At 43.9% G+C, this 26,249-nt stretch overlaps 1 protein-coding gene across 1 annotated transcript in view; it reads left to right on the top strand.

The window, feature by feature from the left end:
• TRIO (trio Rho guanine nucleotide exchange factor) overlaps positions 1–26,249 on the top strand; it is a 342,804-nt gene that overhangs the window by 199,129 nt on the left and 117,426 nt on the right. Inside the window, exons 14-21 of the mRNA XM_036280916.1 lie at positions 3,501–3,696; positions 4,471–4,637; positions 6,485–6,604; positions 8,493–8,684; positions 9,151–9,300; positions 14,453–14,567; positions 18,366–18,481; positions 21,895–22,017. Coding sequence (XP_036136809.1) covers positions 3,501–3,696; positions 4,471–4,637; positions 6,485–6,604; positions 8,493–8,684; positions 9,151–9,300; positions 14,453–14,567; positions 18,366–18,481; positions 21,895–22,017 — 1,179 coding nt within the window. The remainder of the gene's footprint in view (positions 1–3,500; positions 3,697–4,470; positions 4,638–6,484; positions 6,605–8,492; positions 8,685–9,150; positions 9,301–14,452; positions 14,568–18,365; positions 18,482–21,894; positions 22,018–26,249) is intronic.

The following is a 26,249-nucleotide window of genomic DNA, read 5'->3' as shown; positions in this document are numbered from 1 at the left end:
GTTTCCCTCTCTGACCTCTGCTTTAGAGGAATTGCTTTTGTAAATGTAGCTGCTTATTAAATAGTTTCAGTTAAAGGAACACAAAGCAATCAGAAGCATTATTTGAAGTGTTTCCTTCCAAAACATTTGGATATTTGGGGGGAAATGGGCTTCACTGGTATTAATGGTACTTGAAAGGGGGGAAACCATCATATTTCTGCTTTCATTGAACCAGTGTTTTAAAATGGTGATCAGGGACCCGAAGTATACATTTTCCCCACACGGAGCACAAAATTCCACGTGGCCTCAATAAAGCCAGGCTGCCAGGCTGGGGTACGTGCTTTCTTGAGCTGAGGAAGTTGAGCCTGCAGTTCAGTCCCAGGCCAGCTAAAATAACAGTTTCAAAGCTGTAACATGTCACGCCCTTAGAACCTTTATTTTTTCTTGAATGACCCTGAAATGTGAAAATCTGAGCAGGTTAGGATGTGGCTAGGAGTTCTCTCTTACCTGGGAAAATGCCTCATCTGACTGCCCATAGGAAACATGGAGACAAATTATTGGTATAGATGAATTTCTATTACTTGGTTAATTTTTTTAAAATCCCCCATATGTCTGTATTTCAATTGGAGTAGCATTTCCATCTCTCAGAAGTGGATGGAGATTTTCTGTGGCTTAGAATACTGCTATTTCAGCTTCTAGATGTACCATGTAAAATCTGCTCTATTGAAATAAAAACAAAATAATTACTGTAGCATCCTGTGACAGTTTAGGTAGGGAAACAGTCATAACTATATACGCGCTTAGGACGAAAAACAGACTTAATAAAAATTCTGTGATAACATTTTTTTTTTTTATTCCCACCCGATGACATTTTTGCATTTATCTTGAGATAGAGCGGGAGAAAGAGAAACATCAACATGAGAGAGATATATCGAGTGGCTGCCACCCACACAACCCCAACCGGGGCCGGGGTCAAACTGGAACCGAGGTCAAACTGGAACCGAGGTACGTGCCCTTAGCGGGAACCAAACCTGGGCCTCTCTGGTCCATGGGCCGACACTCTAACCGCTGAACCACACTGGCCAGGGCTTCTGTGATACATTTAAAAAAATTGTTCCAACGGTATTTCTCCAAAGAATTAATATTAAAAATGACTTCCACTTTCTTGAGTTTTGTTTTGGTCACAGATTTAGTTTCTTGGCTTGTATGGTTAACCAGCTATAATGCCACATGTCAGGCAGGATTTTCCTTGATGATCTTTTGGTCATGGCCATTGCCAGGGTTTCTTTATGCTGAGGGAGTGTTTTCAAATCCTGCTGGTCTGAGCACATTGACCTTTGTTTATTGTCCATTTCTTGAGTGTCGTCTGAACCTGGGTGGTCTCCTCCACGAGACATTATTGCTGAGTCACATCAGTGTCTTCTTCCTCAGTGCCAGAACATAAACATTAAGAAAGAAATTCTACCTTGGCCGGTTTGGTTAGAGCATCAGCTCGGGGACCAAAAAGTCACGGGTTCGATTCTGGTCAAGGGCATGTACCGCGCTTACGGTTCAGTCCCTGGCCCTGGTTGGGATCCTGCAGGAGGCAACCAGTTAGTGTGTCTCTCTCGCATTGATGATTCTCTCTCTCTCTCTCTATCTGAAGATAAATGGAGAAATATCCTCAGGTGAGGATTTAAAAAAAAGAAAGAACATTCCCCTTAAAGTTGTGGTAAATTTATTTATTTTTAACAATATTTTTTCTCAGTGGCTTTTGGTTTATGTCTAATTTGGCATTGTTTAAATGTATTCATTTACAAATAAGTAAATTTCACAAATTAATGTAATATACATATCATACACAGACCCTGTCATAAAAGATTAAAGCAGGAAGAAGAGGGATTTGTGCAGTAGGAATTTGGGGAAGCTGTTAATTTATATTACCCCCCCCCCCCCCCCCAGCTAGATTCTGTGAACACTCTCTCACGTTCACGGATTTTCAAACTAATCTGCTTACTATTTGTGTGGGTAAAGTGAATTAGGATCCATGAGAAGTGTTTTTCCATTGAAGTGTATTTATAATATTCTTCCTCAAGAAGTGTTTTTCTCCCCTTTGGATTTTATCACTTTACTCTTAATTTTTAAAAAGTATATTCTGAACGTTTTAAACCAACACAAAGGTAGTGAGGATAACGCAGTGAACTGCCTGTCCCCCAAATTCTGCACGGGTTGCCCCCTTGCTTCAGGCATGCCTGCCTTTGTTTTGTTGTGCTATGGCATTTCAAAGTCTCGGTCCACAAATCATTTCACTCCTAATGACTGTCCTAAAAAAGGTCATTTTCTTACACAACCACAATTCACTAAACACCTCACAAATCTAACAGTCACCCTGATTACCTTCTCATGCCCAGTCTCTGTTCAGATTTCTGCAGGTGCCTCAGGCGACATGTAGGGTCAGCTCCTGCCTGTGCTGCTCCGTCTGTCCATCTCCAGTGGTCTCTCCGTCCGCCCTTTTTTCCTCCGTGCCGTGACTTGTCGAAATAACTTCATCAGTTGTCGAGTCTCACATTCTGCATTTGCTCACTTGCTCTCTTCCAGGCTGTGTAACTGTTTTTCTTTCCCTGGCATTTCCTGTAAACACGGAGGTTAGATCTAGAGACCTAGTTAGAATCCAGGTTCTGTTTCTGTGCAAGAATGCTGCGCAGTGGGCCGTCGCCGCCGCTCCTGTCGGAAGGCGGGAAGCTGAGGCTGGTGCTGGTTTAGGAGGCGGCCTGACCCTTGCATCATCACCTTCCCCATCAGCCTTTCTCGTGGTGATTTGCTGTGCATGGATAATCATTACCCAGTTTATCTAGAATTTCAAAAAAATTAGAATAAAATTTTCTAATTTTATTATTTCTACATTTAACAGCTAGATATATCCATAATGGGGAACTTTTCTTCACCAGTATATGCTTAAATACTTTTCTTCTATAGTTAACAATTTTTAGGATAAAGATGAGTTCCCTGTCTGCCTCTAATTAGAACCACAAAGTTTTTCATTTAATATTTGGCTTTTAGCCCTGGCTGGTTGGGCTCAGTGATTAGAGTGTGGGTCCATGAACCAAGGTGCCACGGGTTCGATTCTGGCCAAGGGCATGTACCTCGGTTGTGGCTCATCCCTGGCCCTGGTTGGGATTGTGTGTGAGGCAGCCTGTCGATGTGTTTCTCTCACGTGGATGTTTCTCTCTCTCTCTCCCACTCTATCTGAAGATAAATGGAAAAATATCCTCGGGTGAGGATAAAAAAAAAAAATTGGCTTTTAGCTCTTCTCTTTTTAAAACCTCATTAGAAATTAATGGATTTTCATATATTTTTTATCAATCGTGGTAACTTATTTTTTTAGAGTCTAACTGTCCCATCTTTGGGCAGTGGGGGCCCGTTCAGTTGGCTTGTGTGTCCTTCTGACATGATCACAGTCTCTTCCTTCCTTGGCATGGATGCTGTCGCAGCAGACGTTTATTTTTAAGTCTGGACCCTAAACAGAGACTTTCCTCTGTCAGGTCATCTCAGACCTTGAGTCTTGGAACGATGAGCTTTCTCAGCAGATGCACGACTTTGACACGGAAGACCTCACCATAGCAGAGCAGCGCCTCCAGCACCACGCAGACAAAGCTTTGACCATGAACAACTTGACCTTCGACGTCATCCACCAAGGGCAGGACCTTCTGCAGTATGTCAATGAAGTGCAGGCCTCGGGTAAGTCGTGTATCCCATGCTGTGTCTGCTCTGGGTTCTTCATGTCCCCGTGGGAGCTCATCCAGTTTATTTCAGAGTGATGACCTCAAGATTCAGTTAGCCCCTATGGTATAGATGCTATAGACACCTGCTCCTTAAAAGAAAACATTTTGCCCCCCCCCCCACACACATTTAATATTACAGTCAATGTGTACTTCTATTTAATAGTCTTAGCTGTTAATTTAAGTAGCACGAACTTGAATTTTGTAAATGATCTGTTGTATCTCCCTGAATAAAATATAAATCCTAAAAAAATATTTTCACATTCATTATAGTTTTCTTAATTTATTTCTCACCAGCAGATGGCACTATGGGCAACCTGCATATGACATTATTCATTTTACACAAATCATATTTTTAAATGCTTCCTGAAAAGTAAACTAGGTATACAGCAGATAACAACAAAAACAAGCCAAAGTTCACTCACTTATAAAGGATGTTACATTTTCACAGTTATTGTAGGAAAAGTAGACTAATAGGATGTGGGCTTAGTTTCGTTGCCTAGACATTATTACACTTGGCTTGAACACGGCAGATGCATTCTGAGACACATTCACCTGCTGTAACTCAGGTGTGAACACTGCACTGCTGTCTGTGCCCTCCTTGAACTTGGTCTTCAGAGTAATGGCCTGGCCCCCAGCTGGCAGATGCTTCGCACAAATTGACTGGCATGCACCCCTTAAGAACAAATTGAAATGCTAGTTGAATTCTAGGATCTCCCTCTGATGTCTGCAGGTGTGGAGCTGCTTTGCGATAGAGATGTAGACATGGCTACTCGGGTCCAGGACTTATTGGAGTTTCTTCATGAAAAGCAGCAGGAACTGGACTTAGCAGCAGAGCAGCATCGGAAGCACCTGGAGCAGTGTGTGCAGCTGCGCCACCTGCAGGCAGAAGTGAAGCAGGTAAACAGCGGGCTGGATGTGGAGCCAGTTGATGTGCACTTGATGAAGGAGCTGCTACCTCGGACATGGAAGCCTTGGGAAAGGTTGTCCCTGGTCAGAACACAGCTGTCCTGATACATAACATAACACTCCCACCCTGATACAGCCATATCATGCGTGTAGAAATTGAGCCACTGCTTGGACAGCTGTGTGTTTGCACTGTCATGGGAAAGGCTTCACTGCCCAGCAGGTATCACACTTGAGAGGAACATCCATTTAACTTGTTTTGTTATTGCTCTTCTCTTGCTTAAAACCTTGTACACTTTGCTTCCTGGTCTAAATGACTATGATTTTCCTGCTGAATACACTATGAGTCTGGACTGGATCCCAGACTGTGTATGGCTAGAGTTTTCTTGGACTGTCTGTACCGCCACATCCTAGGTGGCATGGCAGAATAAAGTGGAACATGTGGAAGAGAACGCTCTCAACTCAGCACCAGTGTGATTCCATGCATCCCTGTATTCAGCATGTACCTGACATTTTATCTCACGAGCAGGGAAGCCACTGATGATGCCAGCTCGATGCAGGGACAGTGCGGCTCTGTGGTAGTGCACAGAAAAGCATGTGTGGTTTGACTGAAAGGGACCTAAGGTGCCTGTAGAACATGAGCGGGCGTGGTGCATTAATGGGCAGCGCGCACGTGAACACACATGTATCATTAAACAGAGGTCTCTAAAAGAGCACCTATTGTCTCACATAACAAGATGAAGTATGTGTCTTGCCTTTTTAAAACCAATTAATAAAGTGTTCCTTCTTGCCAAAAATAATTTGTTTAAGAAATAAAATAGACTGATATATTCATAAGGAATTGCATTTGCCTAATGAGTAACAGTCCAAAAATAGTGGCTTTAAAATTATATTCCCCACATAACAAGTCAGAGGGAGGTAGGATCGCTGGTGTTTATCTAGTGGCCCCGTGGTGTATTAGGCTGAGATCTTGATGACAGGTGGCCTTTTTCTCATGGTGGCCAAATGGCTGTTGTATCTCCAACCATCACCTCCACAGTGCAGGTATCAGGAGGGGGAAAATGTAACAAGAAAGAGGCAACATATGTATTAGAAAAATATTTTCACAAAATCCCCCAGAGGTGACTGCTTTGATCTCAGTGGCTAGAATTATGTCATATGTGTAACCCCAAAGTCGGAGTTTTCTGAGTAAAAGAGACAAAGAAAATAGGTATTAGGTAGGTAAGTAGCAGTTTTTGCCACAAATAACTACCCAGAATGACCTTCCACATTCTCTGTGGATTGGCAGTCAGAATGGATTTCTCTTTGTGTATGAAGTTGAGAACCTCATGGTTTCACCATGAATATTATAGTATGGCTTCATTCATTTGGTTATTGTGACATTTAATACTGATGTTAAATTGGATAGTTTGTTACTGATATGAAATAGTTCCCTTGTCAGGCAGTTTGCCAGTTTTGCTTTTTCATTTGGACTGAAGGAATGAAAAATACTTTTTTTGATGATCAGAGAATTCTCTGTGGCAGTAGGTTTTCATGTGGTCCCCACCCTGTTTTGACCTGTGGACTAATAACCATTCTCTGGACCCTCTACCTTTTCAGCTCTTATTTGCAACTAAAACTAACAGAATTCATTTAAAAGTGCAGCACTTGTGATCACCACACACTACTGATCATACTGATCACACTCTACTGTCAGGTGTTGGCAGTAGGGTCATAGGAAACCAGCACCTGTAGCTGATGTGAGCAGCTCGACCACCTTGCCGGCTCGGATCGCGTCACCGCTGGCACACAGGCTGCCCTGGGAAGGGCTGCTGCTTCGAGTGCCCTGTGTAACTTTTCAGGTGCTGGGCTGGATCCGCAATGGAGAGTCGATGTTGAACGCAGGACTTATCACGGCCAGCTCGCTGCAGGAAGCCGAGCAGCTGCAGAGGGAACACGAGCAGTTCCAGCACGCCATCGAGGTAGGAACGCTTGGCCACCTCTGAAGTAGGTCTTTCCAGCCTGAAGGCAAGCCTGTTGAATACCCTCACGTGGCACTGGCCCTGGAAGCCAGAATGGGGTTCCACAGGACCCAGAACGGCAATGCTTACAAATCTACAGTTTATTACGGGAGAAGGCCACAGTCTGGCCCCTGCAGGGAGGTGAGGCTGTGCCTGCTAGCCTCCCACTGAGAGGGCTCTGGCAGGATGCACCTTCCCAGATCAGGAACACTGACATCAGGAGCACAGGTTGGCATCTTGGCTGAGGACTTTAATATTTTGCTGGTCTCATAGGCACATTCCTGCTATGTAAGCAGCCTCAGCAAAACAGAGTGCTCCAGGTGGCTCCCCAAGACCAGGGACAGATCCGGTTTCACTGCTGTCAATAAACAGTGCTGCCCACAAACTCCTCCCACCCTGATTAAAGGCATTCCTGCCTGGAGCATTTCCTGCCTGAGGTGGTCAGTGCCCCGAGAGACTTCAGTGAACTGGCTCAGGCCCACTTCAGGCCTGCTCAAATTCACTCTCACAGCAGGTGGATTATTATTTTTAGGTTGGGGGGGGCAAGTTATAATTAAGACAGGTGGTCTCAAGGTAAAGTCAAGGATAAAGGAGCATTTAATTATGGAAAATTTGTTTTCTGCTCTCTTTTACTATATATTATTAGCTAGAGAAGGAAGCCACAGAAATGACCATTAATTCATATTCTAGATTAGGTTATTTTCTTTTTTCAATTTTATTTTTCTTTATTGATTTTAGAGAGGGGGAAAGAGAGAGAGAAACATCAATCAGAGAGAACATCAATCTGCTGCCTCCTGCATGATCCCCACTAGGGATCTGGCCCACAACTTGGGCATGTGCCTGACTGGGAATCGAACTGGTGACCTCTTGGTGCATGGGTCGACACTCAACCACTGAGCCACACCAGCTGGGGTAGATAAGGTTATTTTCAACTAAGCAGCGCCAATGGACACACATTACCACTTCTTGAAGCCTAGACTCCGGACATCTTTTGAACATTGCACACTGTGCCAAGTGATTTCTAGTAATTAAATTGTCAGTGTGCATCACTGATCTGGTGTTTGGACTATATTGGTTAGAGTGTTGTATGGAATCATTAGCTCCTCTTCAGGAGAAATACAAAATCGTGGTATCGTTTTAAAGAAAAGAAAGAGAAGAATCTGAGTCCAGAGAGATCAGTGTGCTCCCCTGCCCAGCAGTTGTTTCTTCCCTGCGAACCCGGCCTCTCAGCCCCACGGACCTGCTAGTGAGGACAGGAGCGCGCGGGAGGTCTTCCCGGATTGTCTTGTTATTTTGACAGACTCATTATGGCACAGACCTCCAGAGAAAACACTTGGTTCATCCTGAGCTTTTCTTTAAAAACAAAAAAATCAATAGTTCTTGAAAACTTTTTACTCTAGTCCAAGGTTAACATTGAAAACGAAATAAGAAACATTCGCTTTGGCCACATTTTTCTCTACTTGTTCCCTTGCCTGTAGCTGCTATTGTAAGAAGGACCAATAGGAATAATACACTTGGAACATTTCAGCAGCTTTTCTAGCATATTGGCTCCTCAAGGTGTCTCCTGTCTTAAGCTGAGGTCCCCACCACTGAGGCCCATTCCGGAAAGTCTTAACGCATTTCACCCTTCATTAGGTCGTTTAAATAGAAACACAGTTGTTGCTAGGCATGAAAACTTTTTTTTATTAAACTAAGCTATCCACTATGTTTTTAAAAGCGCCCTAATGAGTATTGATAGAGGCTGTTTCTATTCAAGCAAGCAGAACAGAAGGACTGCGGCCTCCCCAGCTCCTCTCCAGCAAACGCGTGACACCCCTGTTAAGTAAGCCTCCCCTTCCTCTCTCCTTAGAAAACACACCAGAGCGCACTGCAGGTGCAGCAGAAGGCAGAGGCCATGCTGCAGGCCAATCACTACGACATGGACATGATCAGGGACTGTGCCGAGAAGGTGGCCTCGCACTGGCAGCAGCTCATGCTCAAGATGGAAGACCGCCTCAAGCTCGTGAATGCGTCCGTCGCCTTCTACAAAACGTCCGAGCAGGTAGGGAGGGAGGTCCTAGACCTAGAGCTCTCATTGACATGTTATTTTGAGCTTAGTTTTACTGGACAACTCAGTCATTAACTCATCCGTCATTATTGAACCAGTCAGTTCCAACCCGGCAGAGTAAAGAAGCATCCCTAGAAGGAAGATCGTTTCTGCTTCCCTTTGGTGTCGAAGCATAGGGGGGCTGGGAAGCGGCTAAGAAGGCACCCCTTTTCCTCTCACTGAAGTTATGACCTGAAACATGCCTGAGAGAGACAGGAAACCCATCCCTTTCTTTCGTCCTTATTTTGAAAGGTCTGCATTTGTCCTCACGTAAGGTGGAGCCCTGGTTCCTTCAGGTGGTCTTGGTCCTTGGGCCGCACTTTCAGGCCCACAGCCTGGTGAAAATGCTCCTCAAAGAAGCCAATCCGGGCCTTCGGGTGCCAGTGCTCCCTCTGAGCCTGGAACTGTCTCCTGCCCACAGGTCTGCAGTGTCCTCGAGAGCCTGGAGCAGGAGTACAAGAGAGAGGAGGACTGGTGTGGAGGAGCCGACAAGCTGGGCCCCAACTCGGAGACGGATCACGTCACCCCCATGATCAGCAAGCACCTTGAACAAAAGGAAGCATTCCTGAAGGTACCAGCCGGCTTCCCGGGGGCTGGGGCCTCGCTGAACAGTGTACACAATTTGAGGAGGGTTCACCTGAGGATGGTACTGAGGCTGGACTATCAGGCCGAGAACTGCAGGTACCCCTCTGGGCCAGGCACACCCCTCCGGGCCAGGCACACCCCTCCGGGCCAGGCACACCCCTCCAGGCCAGGCACACAGGGTGGTCCTCACAGCTCTCCCCTCTGGGCAAAGTCATCAACAAGGCCGTTCGTTGTTCAGAGAACATCTTTTTTTTAAGAATAACTTTTTTTTTTTATCCTCACCCAAGACATTTTTTTGTTTTTTGTTCAGCTAGAGTGGGAGGAAGAGAGAGAGAGAGAGAGAAACATCGACGTGAAATGGACACATTGAGTGACTGCCACCCGCACGACCAACCAGGGCCTTGGTCGGGGACAAACTGTAACCGAAGTACATGCCCTTAGCAGGAACTGAACCCAGGTCTCTCTGGACCACATGCCGACACTCTAATCACTGAGCAAAACAGGCCAGGGCTAAAGAATAACTTTTTATTCTATTTTATTTTTTTTGGTACGTGCCCCTAGCGGGAACTGAACCCGGGACTCTGGTTCGCAAGCCGATGCTCTAATCGCTGAGCCAAACTGGCCAGGGCAGAGAAAATCTTAAACACATTTTTATTTGTAATTTACACTGTCTTTCTAGTTTTCACGGAGGAAGCTAGAAATCTGTGTGAATAAAAAATGAGGGAAAGTTATAATACCAAGTGATTCTGAACAGAGAGAGATTGATTTAGTGAAACAGAAATGCCTATAGCTTACAATAATCTTCCTTTGGAAACTCAGCCTCTTTGGGAGCAGAGACTGTACCTCAGAAGATACATGAGCCCAGTGTAGGCACAAAGTAGGAACACACCTCTTGTGGTTTATAGGATCAGTTTCTAATACTCAGGAAATGTTGCCTGCATGAGAAGGTTTATTTTATTCAGGCCAGCACTAAATGAGGAATTTTTCAAACCTGCTGAGTGTGTGTGTGTGTTCATTTAATTTTTTAAAATTTTTTTTATTTTATTTAGAGAGTGAGGAAGGGAGAGAAACATCATTTGGTTGCCTCCTGCAGCCCACAACCCAGGCACGTGCCCTGACCAGGAATGGAACCAGCAACCTTTTGGTACATGGGACAACACCTGACCAACTGAGCCATACCAATCAGAGTTTTACTTATGTTCATATTTATGCCTAAGTCACTTGTGTGCTTTGAAACAATTCAACTTTAAACAGTGGCCAAAGTGTTTAGCGACGTTGTCATTGAATGTTGCACATTGCATTCTTTCACCCTTGAAACAGTTTCTCAGGTTCTCGTTGCTACTCAGACCTGTTGAAAATCGGTGTGGTGTTTACTTTTCCTTGTTGCTTTATTAAGTTTAGTTGTTCTCCTTGCTTCACTATTCTGACCCCTCTGACACTATTTACTTTTAACAATTTCTCTTTCATTTCAATGATGGTCTGTCCTGACAGAGAAAGTTTTTGTTTAGTCTGAGAGAATAAATTGTAACTCTTTGAAAATTCTTATCTAGTATACTTATTTTGAGCTTCCACCAGTGAATTTATCTAAGAGAATCAGGGTGGAAAAACAGTTGTAGCTTCCCCAGAGTCACTAATGGTGACTATTTCAAACAGGACCTGAGACCACACTGTGCTTGTTGCTGCTATTTAAGTTCATGAAATGCCAATCATTGTTAGGTTTTGAGTTGGAATCATAGTTTACCTCTCTTTCTCTGGACTTTATTTAGTATAAAGCAAAATGTGAATGCTACTGGGTTAATATAATTAAGAAAGATATTTATTTAAAATTATACAAAAAAAAAAAATCACAGTCCTGTTCAGATCCTTTGTTCGTCAGAATTCTGTAAAGTTTGTGTATTGGATGTCTGTAAGCGTGTTGTTATGGAAGTGTAAAGATGCATACAAAAACGGGGAGAATGAGTCCTGTGCATCTCACCCAGCTTCAGTGGTTAGCAATATATGGGCTTGTGCCCACCTTCTCTGGATTGTTTTAAATTCTAGATAGTACATTATCTTATTTTCAGATACTTTGGTAAGTATATAAACATTAAATATACTTCTCTAAAACAGCCGCAATACCATGATCAAATCTTAAAAATTAATGTTAACTTATTTCATGTAAAATCAAAGTGGCCTGGCCGGTGGCTCAGTGGATTGAGCGTCCCATGGACTGAGAGGTCCCAGTTTGATTCCTGGTCAGGGCATATGCCCAGGTTGGGGGCTTGATCCCCAGTAGGGGGTATGCAAGAGGCAACCAGTTAATGTTTTTCCCTTACATCGATGTTTTTATCTCTCTCCCTTCCTCTCTCTCTAAAAAATCAGTAAAAACATAAAAAATAAAAGTGTTTAAAATTCTCTGATTGTCTCACAAGTGTCTTTATACATGGTTTTAGTCAAGATCCAAACACGGTCCAAACCATTTATTTTTAACAGTTTTAAATCCTCACCCAAGGATATGTTTGTTTGTTTGTTTGTCTGTCTGTTTAGAGGGAGAGGAGAGAGAGAAAAACATTGATTGGTTGCATCCCATATGCACCCTGACCAGGAATGGAACCCTGGGTATGTGCCCTGACTGGGACTCAAACTTGCAACTGTTTGGTGTACAGAATGATGCTCCAACCACTGAGCAACACTGACCCGGGCTGGGGACTCAAACTTGCAACTGTTTGGTGTACAGAATGATGCTCCAACCACTGAGCCACACTGACCCGGGCTGGGGACTCAAACTTGCAACTGTTTGGTGTACAGAATGATGCTCCAACCATTGAGCCACACTGACCCGGGCTGTTACCATTTGTTAATTAAAGAAATAAATTATTTATGCTGTGATAGTTCCCATTTTCCGGATTTTAAGTCATTACATGCTGTCTAGTCATTTAACACCATCCTGCATTCTCTAAATTTCTGTTAGTTAGGTTGAGAGCCTTGGTCAGCTTCAGATGTTTGTGTGCATGTGTGCACTTAGCATACCTGATGTGCGGTGCTTGCACTTCCCATGCGTTACACCCGGAGGCACCTAGAGGCCCACTTTTTCTTTGCAATATGAGGATGAATCAGTGCTTCATCCGCTGGTGGGTCCAATTCATCCGCTGTGCACTCCCCTGCCTGCCTTTCACCTAACGGGTTTAGTCTCCAGTGGTAATGTTGTGCATTGAGTGTTCAACATGGTGATATTCTGTCATTCCTTCCTCCTTGATTAGCTAAAATTATTACCCCTCAGCTATTAGGTTAATCTAAAATAGAGTTTGTGCAGAAAAGGTGCAGAAAATGCTTGGCTCTTTCCTTGTTTACCATTTTCAGAATAATGAGTTGTTCCCCTAGCAGTTTCTACAGATACTTAATTTGTTGTTTTGTTTTTTGTTGTTCTTGTCGTTTAGTTTGTTTTTGTTTTACTGTCACCATGGATTTTAATTTATTTGGTATGTTTCAATCCATCGCAGTCGTTTATCTTTTCATATTCAGATTGTCCCATAGGGGGAGCCCCTTCAAGTCTGGTGGTGCAGGTGTCCTGTTTTGTTACTGCTGTTGTGAATGTCCTTTTGACATGACCCCAGCAGTTTCACCAGCATTCTTGATGTTTGGTACAACTGCTTATTTTAGACTTTTCAGTAGAGATTCAAGGTATATTTTCTCTTCATTAAAAAATGTATTCTACAGGGAAGGCCTAGAAACAGTGATGATAATAGTGTGCCCAGATTGTGGTCTCCCAGCACCATCTACCACCAGAGGGAGGCAGAGGTCTTTGAAGAAGGGATTAATTCCACATATAAGACAGGAAATATGCAAGATATTTCCAGTTCAAATGTAATTAATGTGGTTTTTCTCCCTAACTGCTTCCATTTTATATTTATATCCTTTTTCTCTTAACTTGTGTTTTTTAATACATTAATTAATTGGCTTATTTAGTTTTGTGGGGTCTAAAAAAAGTTCTAATATGGTTTCTTCCATCTTCTAAGTTCTTCTGGCTGGGCTAATAACCAAATTAACAGTATTCAAAATTGAATACATGTGCATGGGAATTCACATAAACACGATAAGTCCATGGAAATTCCACAGACAGTGAGGCAGTGTTGGATATATAAGACATTTTTGGACAGAGGAGAAAGGGGAGGGCGTGGGAATTAGCTTTAAGAAGTGAGAATGAATGATTTACAGGTAGTTGAGGAAGAGCGAAGACACCTGGCAGGAACACCCTTGCTCAGTGACCCAGAAAAGGTGCGATGCTAACAGGTGCCTTCCTGAAGCCCTCTTATGTAACACACTTAATCAAATCAAACTAAGCGAGGGGGGAGGGGCATCTTAAGATGTCCTTCCTGAAGCAGGTTTTCTGTCTGAATTTCTTGGGCAGGAAAGAAGGGAGAGGGTCAAAGGTTCTTGCTGAGTCTTCTGTTTCTTAATAATCAGCTTGAAATCAGTATCCTATAAAAGCAGCTTCAGGATGGCAAAATTCTGGCCCCCTCACTCCATAAACATGTAATATTAGTTCTCTATTATCAAAATAACACCACCTAACAAAATGCCTCAAAACTTAAGGGCGTAAACCAAGCTTTGGCGAGCTGAGCCCTGAGAGCTCAGTTCATCTCCCCTCCTTCCGTCCCCCCTCACTCATCTCCACACCAGCCAGCTGCTTTCACCCAGTGGCCATGCTGAGTAGTTGCAACAGAGAGACAGACTATGCTGCAGACAGCTGATAATATTTACTCCACCGTTTACAGAAATCCAGGCACAGCTCAACCAGGTCCTCTGGCTCAGCATTTCTCACAAGACCATGATTACGCTGCTGGCCATGGATGTGGTCACCTCAAGGCTGGCCTGGGGAAGGAAGGGCTTTCCTTTCTCTCTGGCTGTAGGCCAGCAGCCACCCTCACCCCCGCCACCTGGCCACCTCCACAGAGCAGCTGGCTTCATCAGCGCAAGGGCTCCAAGACAGGTTTTTTTTAATTGAAATATTTAACCTATGTATTCTCCAAACCACAGGTGGCCAGGTGAACATCTCCGGTAAAGATGTATGTTAGAGCCACCTGATGTCGACCATATGGACTCAGAGTACCTGTTTGTGTAAGTCAGATTAACAGCACATTGCCCTCCATCATTCCTAGGCTTGCACACTTGCTAGACGGAATGCAGACGTCTTCCTGAAGTACCTGCACAGGAACAGCGTGAACATGCCGGGCATGGTGACACACATCAAAGCCCCCGAACAACAAGTAAAAAGTGAGTACAGCCAGCAGCCGGCTGACTGAAGCGCTGGAAGGAGCTGGACGGGATTTGCTCGGAAATCTTGACCCAGGGCTTTGTTGTAAATGTCCATTTCATATTATTAAAGGTCTTACTTTTTATCTTAGTTTAATAACAAAATATTAAGTATATAGATTAGTAATTTATTGACTGCAGTTAAAGAATGTAAATAAGTAGAAAGCATAATTCAGGGTGATATGTATTGGCACTGACTATTTTGTTAAAGTAAGCAAAAATAAAAATCGGGAAAAAAGTGACAACCAGAGTTATCTACAGGCAAAATATTTTTTAAAGTTTACATCATGAATACACTAATATCATTTCTGTAAATTGTTATTAATCTTATTTATATAAGCATTATTAATAGAAACAAATTGCAAAATAATATATAGTTTGATAGCATTTGAGTATAAAATCTATAAAACCATGTTGTTAATATAATGTATATATATATAAATGCTCAGAAAAGAGATCTGGGGAAATATATACTAAATGATAAATAGGATTAGTGTAGCTGAAAGTGATGAGGACTTATAAAGACAATGCAATTGGGTGTCTTATAATTTTAAACTTAAATGTAATCACAGTTTTTGCAGATTCAATTGAAATGACATGGAAATGCATCTGAGAAAGTGATACAAGTTGTTTAAAACAGTTTTGATATGAAGGCACCATTCTGTCAGCTTTAATGCTTGCTCACCATGTGCCTAGGAGTCACTACCAAATTAGGAGGAAACTGGGTTCACTCAGCCTGCACCCCTACATTGAGTTTTATAGGGAAAATTACAATAACCAGTTAACTAATGATTCATTTCACACAGTTTTAAAACAACAGGATTGGCAAAAACTTTCTATGTTACATTGTACTCCCTGTTGATCTGATTCATCTGTTAGCTGTTACAGAATACTTTCTCTCACATTGCTACAATCCCCTAAGCTCTCCCGATGAGATTTATACTTACTAATTGGTAGGCTTTTCTCTTGGGAAATAAGTGACTAACAGGAGCAGTCACTTTCAGCAGAAACAAATCTTCATTGCCAGGAAGATATGTGCATTGTGATCAGTTTACTTGACTCATCTCATAGAAAAGTCATTTTCTTTTGCTCTTCTCTCAATGTTGCTCGTGGTTTTTGGCCATACTTAGTGTTTGCTCTGATCGAAGATATTAGGATACTTTCTAGGTTGTACTAGTTTGATAGGTGCATGCATGTGTGAGAGGGATATGATCCATGCACTCTCTCACTAGATAATCCTTGTGCATGTGCTAGAGTTTCTCACCATGCTGCATGCTGTGGAGAATTAAAAAAGAAATGTTCTTCTCTCGCCATAGACTTGGGGACAGAAGGTTTGTGGGCCGGTCAGTGCAGTAGATTAATGTAAGGTTGGCAGTGCCAGAAGAGAGAGTGTGACTCCCAGAGGGCCCCTCAGGAGCTTGAAGTAGCCTCAGGGTATCCCTCTGCAGGTGCCCCTCTGCTAGGCAACTGACTTGCCCCAAATCAGCCCTGCCCCAGGAAGAGACTATGGAAATCAAAGACCAGAAAAGACCCAGTGGTTATGTTCATTTTCACTTGTGATATTTTCATTTAAGTGGTAACTTAGTTTTTTGGGGTTTTTGCTGTTGTTGTTGTTTTTTATCCTCACCCGAGGACATTTTTGCATTTATCTTCAGATAGAGTGGCAGGGAGAGAGGGAGAAATATCCATGTGAGAGAGACACATCAATTGGTTGCCACCTGCACAACCCCAAATGGGACCGGGGACAAACTGCAACCGAGGTACATGCCCTTAGCGGGAATCAAACCCAGGACTCCCTGGTCCGCGGGCTGACACTCTAACCACTGAGTCAAACCAGCCAGGGCAAGTAGTAGCTTAGTTTTTTGACGGGCTTCAAATTTCAAAGTCTTAATCTGTGTTATGAAACTAGTCCACCTTTTCAGTAGAGTGAGGAGGATACTGTAGCAAGACCCCAGAGCTGATGGGTAAATGCCGCTAGCAGATTCTTGCTTCACACAAAGTACTCAGCCTACTAAGAGCTCAGTAAATATTTGTGGAAAACTTATATTTATATGGTTTTCCAATACAGTGGCATTATAGTCTAGGTGCCATTTATTTGATTTACAATTTTAGTCTTGGGAATTTTCTTCTGACGTTTTTTGTCTATTTTGTAAATTTCGGGAGTAAAACAAACTTACTGTAAAAATTTATGAAGTGACAAGTATATGTAAATTACCTAATTCCTTTGCCAATAGTAACCACTGTTAAGACTTTTTTGTGTGCATTTTGTCTGTGCATATAAATCTAAATGTGTAGAGGAATCTAAACATGTAGATTCCACTGACCCATTCTGCTTTTTTTATTTTTTATTTTACTAAATGGGACTACATTTCTCTGCAATTTGCTTCTATCACTTATTAGGATATTTTAGTTGTCTTTTTATATCAGATTTAAAGATCTGCTCTGTTCTTTTTTAATGTATGGTAGAGTGATTTTATAACTGATTTAGCTTGACCCCAGTTCGTGGGCTCATATGCTGCTGCAACTCTGTGTCTGTGCATCTGAGTAAAATCATCTGGACTGCTCGTGTGAGCACCATACGTCTGGAAGGTAAATCCTGGCTGAAAGGTACGGACACCTCGATGTCCTCACCTATTGCCAAATTCCCCTCTGCGAGGAATGCTGTTTCCTCCCTCATAAGAAGATAGGGTGCCAAGTGCCTGCCTGCCCTACCCCCTTCTGGCACTGATAGCATAGTCCATGCAGGAAAATGGCGAAAGATGGTCTCTTTGTTTGGATGAGGTTAAATATGTTTCTGTACTTAGTGGCCATATTTTATTTTTTAAAGTCGTGAGTGCCTGGCCAGTGTGGCTCAGTGGTTGAGCATCGACCCATGTACCAAGAGGTCGCCGGTTTGATACCCAGTCAGGGTTGTGGGCCATATCCCCAGTGGGGGCATGCAGGAGGTGGCCAGTCGATGTTCTCTCTCATTGATGTTTCTATTTCTCTCTCAAACTCAATAAAGAAAAAAAATTTTTAAATATATAAAAAGTCATGAGCTTCATGTTTATATGCTCTGCTCAGTTTTCTAGTGAATTGTTCATTGTTTTCTTTTTTTTCTTGCTACATTTTATTTAATTTATTTTAATTAATTTATTTATTTTTGTTATGTTCATTGTTTTCTGTTGACTACTAAGTAAACTAGGTCAATGTCTTATATTTCCCCAGTACTTTTTCCTGGCTTTTCATTGGTATAGTATTTTTATGGTGGTTATTGTTTGGTTATAACATTCTTAATTTTTATGTAAACAGGCTTTTTTGGTGTTTTTTAGCTCCGTGCTTCTCTATTTCGCGTCTTTCCTTCTCTTAAGGGTTTCTGTTTTTGTCTTGATCTTTTCTTTAAAAAACATTTTGTTTTGTTCTAGTCCTTCACCAGTTTGATGTACATCCTTAGACAAAATTCCTTCTGTAGGAAGGTTTCAATGGTCTTGAACGACATATCTAATCCTGACGTGGTCAGATTGCCCCAGCAGGGGAGGCAGTGGCATGGCCCACTGGTCCAGCTGCCCGAGGTGTTAGAGGCCGACCTTCACCTCCGTGACCTGGCTCATCACGTAATGAACTGGGGTCGGAGAGTAAGGAGGATCTGGTTGACATGCTCGCTTAGAACACTGATGTGGCATTCTGTCTTGCAAAGGCATTTGTTAGAAAGTCCTTACATAAAAGGGAATGGGGTTTTACAGGCATTTGCACTGACCGCCTTTCTCCCCGTTCTCTCAGATATCTTGAACGAACTCTTCCAGCGGGAGAACAGGGTATTGCATTACTGGACCATGAGGAAGAGGCGGCTGGACCAGTGCCAGCAGTACGTGGTCTTTGAACGAAGTGCCAAGCAGGTCAGTGCTCCCCACCCTATGTTCAGACCTCCGTTTCCACGGTTTCAGAGCCACTTTCTAATAACCAAAACAGCCGTGCCTTGTAATGAACACTTTGTTGCAAAAAGGAAACCCCACAACCTCATAAAAGCATCACTTGGTGACCTGGGCCCTCAGCAAGGGTGCTACTCAGCTTGTCTCCACTGTCTGTACCTCCTGTTTAAGACAGCTAAGTGCAAGTGATACGTGATGACGATGTAAAAATCACCATGGCCCGACTGGCGTGGCTCAGTGGCTTGAGCGTTGTCCCGTGAACTGAGAGGTCCTGGTTGGATTCCCAGTCAGGGCACATGCCCGGGTTGCAGGCTTGATCCCCAGTAGGGGGCGTGCAGGAGGCAGCTGATTGATGTTTCTCTCAGACATCAATATTTTTCTCTCTCTCTCCCTTCCTCTCTCTAAAAAATCAATAAAAACATGTTTAAAAAAAAACAAAAAATAAAAATCATTGTGGAATCTGGGTCCTATATTTGAGTAAACATATAGTGGGCAGTTTTGTGTATTGCTATATTTTTATGTTTAAGATAATATTTTGTTCAGATAAATGGAGCAAATATTAAGAAATGTGACAGAATTTCTAACAGTTCGGTTTGGGCAGAAACATTCACGTGTTTGGCTAACGCAGAGACATGTAGAGGACACATTCGAAGGGGCCCCTCTCTAAGGTCACTTTGGGGTGAATTGCTTCTGCCTATGTGGTCAGTTGTGGAAGGTCATTTTAGGGGAAAATCTGTCAGACCCCTAACTTGAACACTAAAATCCTTCACTTCTCTTTGGCCTTCACTGTAGCATAAGAACCCATAGAGCTGTCTCTTATTCCCCATGTCAAGGCGCTTAGAGTCACGTGGTGACCACGCCGGACTGGACCATCTTCCCAGTCCACCTGCCGGTCAGAGCAGGCCTGCGGAGAAGGCGTGGAGCCTGAGAAAGATGCCGTCTTCCTCCCTCAGGCTCCCACTCAGGGAGCATATTTTGTTGCCTGTGGGTGAATGTTCATCTCGCCGTGGGTGCCCTGTTCCCCACAGGCTGATAAGCTGGAGGTCACGGTGCACAGACCTGCAGCCTGACTCGGCCTTTTCCTCCACTTGCCTGACGTTCCCAGGTGCCGCCATCATCGTCCCAACAGGTGGGACAGCAGTGTGTCAGTGTTTAAATCAGATATGCTCACCATTTTATTTAAAAACACTTCAATCACGTTTTAGATTTATGACAGCCTGATTTTGTTTCTAATTAGAGATAATTTCATAATTCTCACATATCTATTATTTCTCTGTTGAAAGACAAGGAATCCTTCAGCTACACAGAGCAAAACTGCAAATAATTCCCTTGACAGAGGAAATGTGTCATTGCTTTTTCAGAAAGCGAGCTCATCTGCCAAATATAAAATCGTTTTTAGGCCGTGAGCAGTGATGACCGGCTGGCTCCATGGACCTGTTGGGTTCTGTTCTGTACCGTGATCAGTTCCATAGCATGGACCACGTATGACAGACCGTCCTTGAGGCCCCTGGCTGGACTGCGGTTCTCAGGATGGCACTGAGAGGTTCCCTGGATGCCGCCTCACTGGCGGTGGAGAGGAGAGGTGGTTCCGGCCCTGGCTCCGCCCCCGGCGAGTCCTCTGCTGCCCCCTCTTCCTTACCCCCGCCTCTGAATGTCCACTTTCTCCAGGGCTCAGTTGAGGCGTGTTCTTGTTTCTCTTTCCTCTCCTCTGATCTTCTCTGCTGCTACCCCCAGCCCTCACCTCTGTTTTTGGTGTCCAGACTGATACTCCTGGCCACCACCTTGGCACATACTCCCCTCACCCCTCCACCCCTCCTGCACAGCTTCTCCCACCCCTCCCTACCCCCCCACCCCACCCCCCGCAGCCTGCAGCTTCCAGCTCTGCTGCCTCCCCCGCTGGCCGTCCTTCTGGGCCAGCCTCCCACTCTCGTTTGTCTTTCGTGTATCTTTCTTCATTCTCTCCCCTTCCTGGTCTGCAGCAGCCTGGCCTGAGCTTCTCATTCCCTGGTGTATCACCCCGCACCTGCCGCCATAGTAGGCACTCAGGTACCATTGGCTGTGTGAGTGGAGAAACCAAGGACCTTTGAATCAATTGACAAAAATGGCTTTCTGCCTTGATTCAGAGTCAGTGTTAACATTGTTTCTGAGATGGGATAGCCAAGCTCAGGCACAGCACACGTAAATCCCAGCCAGTAAGCTGCGTGGTAAGTAATCTGGGTCATGGTTTTCTTTTCCTTTTTTTCTTCTGAAATGCTCGAAATGCTGTGAAGTACCCAGCAGAAGCAGTGACATTTCTGTTCCAATACCAGCAAAACAGTGGATGACTTCGAGATGATGAAGGGCAGATAGAAACCCTTTTACTTTCTTACGCTTCTTTTCCATCCATCCATTTAGGTGTGTGTGTTTAATTAAGTTGGATTTTACTTCAGATATATGAGTATAGAAGGAAAAAATTGGCTTCCCTGAACCAATTCCCAAAACCATGAAAGAACAGACGAGCGAGAACTGTCATTCTGTTGTGATATGAACCTCGCTGGCCCCTGTCTCCCCAGGCGGAAGGTGTTCCGCCATCCCCCCAGCAGTGCAGCCATGCTCAGTGCAGCTGGCCCTCTGCGGAGCCCCCAAAACAAGTGAAGTGGGCACATGCCTGGGTGTTCACCGCGTTCAGGAATAGGAAGAAAGGGCTAAACTGTCCTTTTGAAAGCTAGGAATTTGAATATGTGTTCCTGTTTTGTTTTTTTTTTTTGTTTTTTTTGGTTAAAAGTCCCAGGCAGGTTGTAAAGTTCCAATAACATGAATGTCTCAATATTTAACAGTGTGAGGCCTCAGCCCACCCCTTCCCCCATTCTTGAAAAAGAATCTTATTTGTGGTTTCTTCCATTGTGACTTCACATTCATGGTTATAAAAAACTCATCACCTTTTCTTTTTTTTTTTTTTAATTTTTTTTCTTTATTGATTTGAGAGAAAGAGGAAGGGAGAGGGAGAGAGAGAGAGAACATCGATTGGCCGCCTCCTGTGTGCCCCCCACGGGGGATCGGGCCCACAACCTGGGCATGTGTCCTGACTGGGAATCAAACCGGCAGCCTCTTGGTGCATGGGTCAACGCTCAACCACTGAGCCACACTGGCTGGGCTTGACCTTTTTATTGTTATCACATAAGTGACACAATTGCAACTCTCTAGAACGTGAGTTGTTGTTTTTTTTTTTTTTTTTCAGTTTTAGAATGATGATGCTTATTTCAGAAATGTGTCTGTCTTCAAGGGCTGCTTCTCAACGCGTGCCGGCCTTGGCCTGCGACTTCCCATTCACATGAGACACTGAGGAGTTCCTTCATCGCCGTGTGTGTCACCATGAACATTTTTCATTCCTTCCCGTCTAGGCTCTAGAATGGATCCATGACAACGGGGAGTTCTACCTGTCCACACACACCTCCACAGGCTCCAGCATACAGCACACGCAGGAGCTGCTGAAGGAGCACGAGGAGTTTCAGATCACCGCCAAGGTATGTCCCGATCTGCCCGCCCCTCTGACGGTGGCCTGTGCATCTGCTCGGGCTTTTCCAGAATAACCTAGAACAGGATGCTTTGCGTGAATAAGGTGGTGCTCAAATAGATCATGTAAGAAATACCTTATGAACCGAGAAACAGGGTGACCCACATGGCTTGTTCCACAGGAATTTTGTGATACTTCTTACTGCCTTTCACACTCGCCCCTCAGGGTTCCCTTCCCTCCTTTGTTCGCCGTGCCTCTGATTTCTGCACACACGTCTCATCTCCTTCCTTTTGATTCGCGTTTGTCCTTGTCGCCGTCATCTCTCTGCTCTTTGCTAGGCTGTGTTCTGAGTGCTTGCTGTGTCTGTGCAGCTCTGGTGCTTGCCAGCTGCCCTCGGCTGCGTTCTGTGGGTGTTTCCTTCCTCTGCTCAGTGACAGTGGTGCCGCGGCGCTGTCTCCGCTCAGTCGCTCCTGAAGCCCTGTCTGTCGCTGGCAGGGTATGCCAGTGCTGTTGGTGGTGGCTCGCAGGTTTAGGAAACTGGAGGCATTTTCAGTTTTCTCCCCCAAATCAGAGTACAGGTAAATACACCTTTACGGCCTGTACAGTATATGTGAGTGCATACCAAGTTCTAAGCAAATATAGGAGTCTTCACGTTGACCTGCAGAGACTGACGCCTCCTTTGCCACGACATCTCCTTCTCAAGCGGTGGTTTTCTTTTTGTTTTTCAAGGGTTTTGAATACACATGTATTGTAATACCTTCCGAAGTGCCTCTGTTTTTGATGACAGATTTTGAGTTTTTAGAAAAAACTAAAAATTGAAGAGTAGGAAGTAGATGATCAAGCTAAATCATATGTTTGGTTAAAAAGAAGTATCCCTATAAGTTAAAAAGATTGATTGTTTTGTGTGTGTGGCCCTTAACTTGGCTTTGAAAACATATCAGAGAGGTATTTTTGAATCATTTGGGGTAAAGATAGCTACTTTGTATTATGTTTATTTGTACTTTTTTAATGTTTTCTGTAACAGTTTCTTAACTCCTCCTGCTATTCTTCCCAGCCCTCCAGCCCAAGCTCTAGGGTATTTACTTCCACTCAGCCTCAGGGCGCTGGGCACTGGGAACCCCTGGTCTCCGCTCTGGAGAAACATAGTCTAGTGGAGCCATAAACAGACTGACTACTGCAGGGCTGGTAAAGAGGCCTGGCACTTTGTGGGGGCACTGTGAGCATTTGGGGGGACAGGCTCAGGCAAGCATAGCCTCACCATGATAGAGGGGCCTTGCACGCTCAGAGGAGGAGAGCTGACCTGTCCTGCCTCTGCAGGTAAGGATTAAGTCTTTCCCTTCCTCTAGATACAGCACACTGTTAGCTGTGTGATTCTCATTTCCGTTAATAGTTGGGTAAAAAAAAATTATAGTTATTATGTGCATGATATGATATCTGTTTCTCTGAACATCCTTTGATTATAAAGGTATGAAGAAAATATTTAAGATAACACTCAGAAGTAGATGTAATATTGTTCCTTTTCATGGACTGAAGGTTTCAGTAATGCTGCCGTCTGCAGGCTGTTCTGTGTGGCTGTTCACTGACAACACGAGTTGTCAGTGAACAGCCACGGGGCGGGGGGGGGGGGCACCACGCACGTAGAACAGGACGTGAATGTACCTGTCTGGAGCTGAGCATGGTAGCTTGTTCCACCAATGGAGTGTGTATGAAATGATTTTTCCATTATTCCTACATTTCTCTGTTACTCAAATTTGGAGTATGATCATTGGAAGAATGAGCAGTAAAAGGCATTTCTTTTGCCCTTTTATTGAATTTTTTTTAAGCATCTAAAATCATAGCCCGGCTGGTATGGCTCAGTGGATTGAGCATCATTCCACAGACTGAGAGGTCCCAGTTCAATTCCTTGTCAAGGCTCATGCCCGGGTTGTGGGCTCAATCCCCATTAGGGGACGTGCAGGAGGCAGCTAATCAGTGTTTCTTCCTCTCTCTCTCTCTCTCTCTCTCTTTCTTTTTCTTTATTGGTTTTAGGGAGAGAGAGAGAGAAACATCGATGAGAGAGAACATTGATTGGCCGCCTCCTGTATGTGCCCCACTGGGGATCCAGCCCACAACCTGGGCATGTGCCCTGACCAGGAATCGAACCGGCATCCTCTTGGTGCATGGGTCAATGCTCAACCACTGAGCCACACCAGCTGGGCACCTTCCTCTCTCTCTTAAAAAAAAAATCAATAAAAATATATTTTAAAATCATAGATGACATCTGACCATACTGTTTCACAAAAATACAGAGCTGTTTCCTTCATTGGATATGGTAGGTTTTGAAAAAACACCTCTCACTTTTTTTTTTAGCAGCTTTTTTCTTTTGGTTTCTGGCTGCTTTCTTTTCATCAGAAAACACCTGATTTGGTGCTTAAAGATATATCATTTAGTTTCTCCCGTTGATATTAAGCTATGTTCTTGTTTGCCTTCTGTTACATAGAGAATCCTTGACTCTGACAGGACAGTCTTCCAATCCACTTGTTACATAATGAGCACTGTAACACTGAGTGTTAATGCACAGAAAGCCTCCCATCCCTAAGACTCAGCCCATTCATTTGCAACTCTGTGCATTTAAATGTACTCCCGCACTCAGGATTAGCCTATCGGTGTTACTTGCCGGCAACAGGTTAGACATGGACATAAATCGTCCTGAAGTTTGCTGTGTTTTGTTTTCTATTTTGATGTAGGTAAGCTGCGTTGTCTTTTATCTCCACTTCTCTGTCCCCAGCACTTAAAACACAAAATAGCTTTCTTAACTGCAGCATAGTTTGTGCTTAAATGTTGGGACAGTATCTCTTTTCTGCGCGTCTCAGCAGGGTCCTGTCTTGACACAGCAATGGAGCCTGGTCCTCACAACCTAAGTTTAAATATCTTGCATTAGCCACATTACTTCTCTTTGATGTTAGAAGTGTTTCCAAGTTGATTCCTTTTGGAATTTATACTTCCAGATCTGAAACCTGGACTTCTCATTTCCTTGGTTTACATTCAGGTTTGTCTTAACATCTTTAGAAAGGTCTCACGCTGATGACAAGCCAGAAGGTGTGTTTAACAGATGTTTTTCTTGTAGTTCACTCTACTCGAGTTCATTTTCACACAAAATGAAAGCCCTAGAAACTTGGAGAGTATTTTCAGTTTGGCTGTTCCCAATAAACAGCTTTTATAAAATCCATAATACTGATTTTTTTCCCCAGAGACAATTAATGTTCCTTGAGTTTTATTTTCATATATTTTTTGAAGCATATGTATTAATGCTGTTAAGTGTAACTACCATGAGTGTCCAATAAAAATGAAGTAAAACAAAATTTTTAAATAAATTTTTAAAAAGAGAGTAACTACCATGCCCATTAAAGTTACAAGCATATACACACTTGCATAAAGAACCCAGTGTTAGCCCTGGCTGGTGTGGTTCAGCGGTTAGAGCATCAGCCTGCGGACCAAAGAATCCCGGGTTCAGTCCCGGCCAAGGGCACGTATCTCAGTTGCAGTTCGTCCCCAGCCCTGTTTGGGGTCATGCAGGAGGCAACCAATCAATGTGTCTCTCTCACATTCATGTGTCTCTCCCTCCCACCACCCCCACTCTAATTGAAGATAAACGGAAAAAAAAAAAAAAGCCCAATGTTAATTTATTTACTCAGTAAATATTCCGTGAATGTCCACTATGTGCCAGACACATGGAAGATGCGGAGATACTAGTAAGCAAAACAAATATTCCTGGCCTGTGATGGTTGCCACCTAACAGAAGAGAGACCAACAAGAATGTCCTAAGTAAACTGCGTTCTCGTGAGAAGAGGCCACGTGCTGTGAGAAACAGGCGAGCAGGCGGGAAGGGCGGTGGGTGCAGGGAGAGACGTGGAGAAGGTGGCCTTCGGTGGAGCCAAGGCCTGAAGGAAGGAGCCACGGACACGTCCAGGGCGCTAGCATTGCAGGCAGCAGGGCACCCGTGTAGAGAACCAAAGGCATGAGCCCCTGGGGCCTGGGTGCTGGGGAGAAGGGTGCTCCGCCGCTGCCGGGTTGCTGGGGTTCGTGTGGAGCCTGAGCATCTTCACAGCCGACTGGACAGGTGCCTGGTGAATTCTGGCTCAGAACTTGCATCGTACAAACCAAGATAATGTATCCAGGTTTTGAACACTGACCTTTCTTTTGGGGATTTTTAAAGTCAATTTCCTGAATGTTAGTCATAAATATTTTCTAGTTAAAGCTTAT

Source organism: Molossus molossus, unplaced genomic scaffold (assembly GCF_014108415.1).
Source record: "Molossus molossus isolate mMolMol1 unplaced genomic scaffold, mMolMol1.p scaffold_m16_p_3, whole genome shotgun sequence".
In the NCBI taxonomy this organism is placed as follows: Eukaryota; Metazoa; Chordata; class Mammalia; order Chiroptera; family Molossidae; genus Molossus; species Molossus molossus.
Note: the sequence above shows the minus strand (reverse complement) of the source record. Positions and strands in the feature narration are given on the sequence as shown.